The 4,672-nt window shown below is 54.3% G+C and overlaps 1 protein-coding gene across 1 annotated transcript; it reads right to left on the reverse strand.

Moving 5' to 3' along the window:
- Positions 1-2,398: 2,398 nt before the first annotated feature.
- TACSTD2 (tumor associated calcium signal transducer 2) lies at positions 2,399-4,186 on the reverse strand. The gene has a single exon (XM_042951691.1). The coding sequence runs from the start codon at positions 4,105-4,107 to the stop codon at positions 3,133-3,135; it is 975 nt and encodes a 324-aa protein (XP_042807625.1). The 5' UTR covers positions 4,108-4,186; the 3' UTR covers positions 2,399-3,132.
- Positions 4,187-4,672: the final 486 nt, after the last annotated feature.

A 4,672-nucleotide genomic window follows, 5' to 3' on the forward strand; every position in this document is an offset into this window, starting at 1 on the left:
ACAAGATAGAAATCCGAGTATTGGCGCTCTAGGGTAATGCTGCGACTATGTGCCTGACTTGGGAAAATCCATTCTCCTCTCTGGGCCTCTATGTCTCCATCAGCAAAATGGAGTCGCGGATTCAATGATCCTTTTTCCAGCTCTGACGTGTGGTGATTCTATTTGGAAAACAGTGAAGCCAAAAATACGTGAGCACGGGAAAAGGCTATGATTTTTCAAATCGCTCCAATTAAGGAAATAGCAAGAGTGGAGAAAGTCCCGGGACCGAAACAAGGAAGCCAGATGAGCCTCCCACGGGGCTCACAAGACAAGCCGTGACCTGTTTGGTGAGCCACACCTGCTCCTCACATTCCTTCCAAGGGCAGTCCCAGGCCTGTGCACACAGCAGTGAAGAGGAATTCTGAGGGGAACTCCTGGAGGTAGAGACTAAACCCCGGAATATAGCTAGTTCTAGATACTCCTGCCCTCAGCAGATGCAAGCTGAGTTTCAAAACATACGTGTGAGGGGTTCTTCCTTAACACAAGTAAAGAAGAAAGGTGTCTCAACCCACTTGGTGCCTAGGAGAACAGCCTGGGCTAGGAGGCCAAAGACAAAAGTTCTCAACCCTGGCTTTAGCACACCGAGGATGCGTGATTCAGAGCTACCCAAGCTCTTTGGACCTCGGTTTTCTGTCACGTGAAATAGATAAGGTCTATAGGAGAGGAACTAATTTAAGATACCCTGAACTCTAAGTGCTCATATTGTTCCAGGCACTTTATCAATTACTTCCTTTAATCTTTGCATTGATGAAAGAGATCTGTAGTTTCATGCAACACAAAGGGAAACTGCAGAGAGGTAAGGGACTTACCTACTTACCTGCCTAGTGGAGAAGGATTCGAACTCAGGTTTGTCATCACTTGGGTTATTTCCAGGAAGCCCATGTCTCAAAGACGATTCATGTACAAAGTGCTTTTGTGAAGTATTAAGTGCAATAAAGTGCAAAGACTCTTAGTCCTGAATTAATGCAGAAATTTAGAAATTATCCAGAAGGGACAGTCTATGAAGAAATTGGCATTTTCAGGGCTTTTTCCTTTGTTCAGCCGCCCACTCAACCCTCAATCTGTTTATTTTGTAGGCAGTCAGGTGAGTTTTTTGAAGTGACTCTTGAAACAATGGCAGTCTGCTGTAGTAAAAAGAATGCCAGCCTGTCTAGTTTCCAGCTGTGCCACGGGAACATTCATCTCCAGAAGTCACTAGCCTGTTCCCTCTGTAAAACGAGGGGCTAGGTTTGAGGGGCCATGGTCTCTTGAGCTAAGCTGGCTATTCAGTGACTCAGGGAAGCTGCACGAGTGGAGTCTCACACTATTACAGTTCCCATTCTGGCCTCGGCCCCTTCCACTTTGAGGAAGCCAGCCTACATCCATCTTCTCCCCCTCCCCCACCCCCCCCCAAGCCCCATCTGAACCAGAGAGGACTTTGGGGGGGGGGCGGCGCCCTAGCAGGTGTGCTTACAGATTTAGGGATCCGCCAGCCACAGCCCCAAGCCGGAAAGGCCGCAGCTGAAAGATACCTCCCCCATTTCTTACCTGTGTTTCAACCTTTGTGGGGCAGGCAGAAACCACAGGGTAGGAGTGGGAGGAGGCAAGATGGATTCCAGGGGAAGAAACTGAAATCCTGATTTAGCTATTTGCTGTCAGGGGTAGCAACCACTCCCTCCTTTGTGCACACCCATGGTTGCCCCAGTTTCCCAGTAATTACCCTAACTTGTTTACCTGCAGGCTCCCCAACAGTGACCTTCTAACACACTCCACATAAATGAATGCGAAGGGGTGAAAATGAGGAAGTAAGCATGAAGGAGCCAGGTTGCTAGTTTTTACAGCTAATAGGAAGCAGAAGTTTTTAAAGTGTATTATTGGTGAAATTTTAGGAAAACAACCTGGGTGCGTGCCACCCCCGCACTTCCACAGCCAGAGAGTGAGGCCCACTACAGACTGGCTGTAACTACTTGGAAGCTTCCTTTAACCTGTCTGGGAGCCACAATACTTGGCAATCAAGTAAACTGCTAGGGGCTAAATGGACATAATACCACTACTTCAGGCAGGGCAGGCATTCAAAGAACTAGCGCATTTCTTTCTCCACTGGAGGTTCTTGAGCAAACCTAAAACTGGTCCCCTTTCCCTACAACAGCAGCTAATTCTAGCTGCCTCCTTCAGACCCACCCTTATGCAGTCTGAGGGAGGCTTCCAATCTTATTTAGAAAAGCCAGTATTTAAACCAGCCTGTTAATGCATCTCAGGAAAACAGGAGAGGCAAAATGAAATGCCTGCTCCTGCAAAAAATAAAATAAAAAAGGTGTTAGGATTTGAAATGAGAAATCTGAGCCCAGGGAAATGAGAGGACCTGAAAGTGATACAAATCTGGAGCGAGTTTTCACAAACTCCCATCTTTTGGTCTGCGCCTTTTCCATATTTTATTACATTTGTGTTTTAAAAAAATCACATTAGCATTATCAACGACAAAATATGTACAAACATTTTACAAAAGAAACATTATAATATCAGCTATAATAAGGGCGGGCTGAAGCACAGACGCGGAGTTTCGGGGGCAGAGTCTGCCCTCAAAAGACATCTCAAATGTGTTCAGGCAGTTGAGACAGGCTTCTTTCCCGGTGACAAGCACATGTGGTTGGTAATACAAACAACAGCAAATGAGGACACGACACGGGCTCAGTTGGCGAAATCCTCTTCTCACCAGGAAGGCCACGACACAGGTGGAACTAATCAAATAACTTAACCCAGGACAGTAAAAGCGCCGTTCCCCCCACCTAAGCGCATTTAAGCCTTCAACATCGATTGCAAACCACGCTGGACTGTAATACAGACACGTGGTTCTTAGAACCCTGCGCCACACTTTCTTTAACTCTTCGAGCCAGGTTTCTTGTTGGACCCAAAGGGGAGGAATTTTAGAAATGCTTTCTCTGAAGGCAGAAGTCAGAAAGAGGTGACCCTGAGCCCAGAATCTATTAGACTTGATGGGGTGGGGAGAGGCAGGAATTGGAAAAGAGAAATGTCTCCTTTAGGCCACGAGTCAAGAAGCATGGCTCACTTTGGTCTGGGTATCCCGCCCTACACGCCCCCCTGCCCCGCCGGTACCTACAAGCTCGGTTCCTTTCTCAACTCCCCCAGTTCTTTGACCTCCACCTTCTTGTACTTCCCCGACTTCCTCCGGTTGGTGATCACCAGGACGGCCACGCCGGCGACGAGGGCCACCACGACCACCACGATGACGGCGATGAGGCCGGCCGTGAGGCGCTTCATGGAGAACTCTGGGGGTTTCTCGTCCAGGTAGTAGATGAGCGTCCGCTCCACTAGGAGGGGCTCGCCGCGCACGCGCACGTCGAGGCCGCCGCGACCCGGGAACAGCGATTCGCCCTTGACGTCCCTCTCGAAGTAGTAGGCGGCGTCGGCGATGTCCACGTCGCCGGGGGCCTTCTCGGACGCGTTCTGCCGGAGCTCGATCTGGATGGTGGGCCGCTCGTAGTGCACGGCCGCCACGAACCTGGGGTGCAGCCGGTAGCGCTCACGGAAAAGCCGCCGCAGCTCGGCGTCCAGGTCCGAATGGTTGAAGGCGCGGGCGGCCGGGCGGTGGCGCAAGTCGATGAGGATGTGGTGGGTGCGCACCAGCTCGTCGCAGCGCAGACTCAGGTCGCCCTTGTCCGTGCGGCGCACGCCCACCGAGTTCACGCACCAGCACACCGACGTCTGGTTGCACTGGCGGGCCTTGAAGCGGCCCTCGTGGTCGCAGTCGGGGTCATACAGGCCGTCGTTGTCCACGAGCGCGTGCTCGCTGGGCCGCACGAGCGCGCGGCCGCTCTTGGGGGTGCTCATGCGCGCCTTGAGCAGCAGGCACTTGGAGGTCAGCGTGGAGCAGTCCACCGGGAAGCCCGAGCCCAGCGCGTGGCACTGGCAGCGGCCGTCGGGGCCGTCCGCGCGGCACAGGGTCATCTTATTGGTGGCGCATGTGCAGTTGTCCTGCGCGGCCGCAGGGCCGGTCGCCGCCGCCAGGAGCAGCAACAGCAGCAGCGGCAGCGGGAGCGACGGCAGCGCGAGGCCCGGCTCCCGGGCCATGGTGGGGACGCGGAGCGCAGACGGGACGCGGGCGGATCAGGCGCTGGGGACTCCGCGGGGCTCCGGCTCCGAGCTGGGACAGTCTCCGGGCATCTGCCGCTGGCCGCTCCCTCCCGCTCTTATACTCCGCCCGACCTGCCCGGCTGGTTCGGCCGACTCACCCTCTGGTATTTGGGTGACACATCCCGCCCCCCGTCACCGTCCCACGGAAGGCACAGCCCGCCCTGCGCCGCCCGCGATAGGATCAGGGGAGCGGTGGCTGCTCCCGCCTCCTCCGGACCGAAAGCCCGGGAGAAGAAAACCGATACTCACCTGCGGGCTGCGGGGGCCCCGCCTCCGGCCCGCCCGACCCCACCTGGGGAGGGGCCGCGGTCGGTGCGGCCTCCAGCCAGACCTCCGTGGGCGTCCTGGCTGCCCTCCTGGACGGGAATTCTTAGGGATTTCATTGAAAAGTAGGGTCGTCTCGCGCGAGGTCGTCTCGCTTTTGTCCCCTATCCGCTTGCCTTTCTCGCTCCGTTTCCTACCCTCTATCGCTACCCTACCCCCAGGTCTTATAGTAGCAGTC

This window comes from Panthera leo, chromosome C1, assembly GCF_018350215.1.
Source record: "Panthera leo isolate Ple1 chromosome C1, P.leo_Ple1_pat1.1, whole genome shotgun sequence".
Taxonomy (NCBI): domain Eukaryota; kingdom Metazoa; phylum Chordata; class Mammalia; order Carnivora; family Felidae; genus Panthera; species Panthera leo.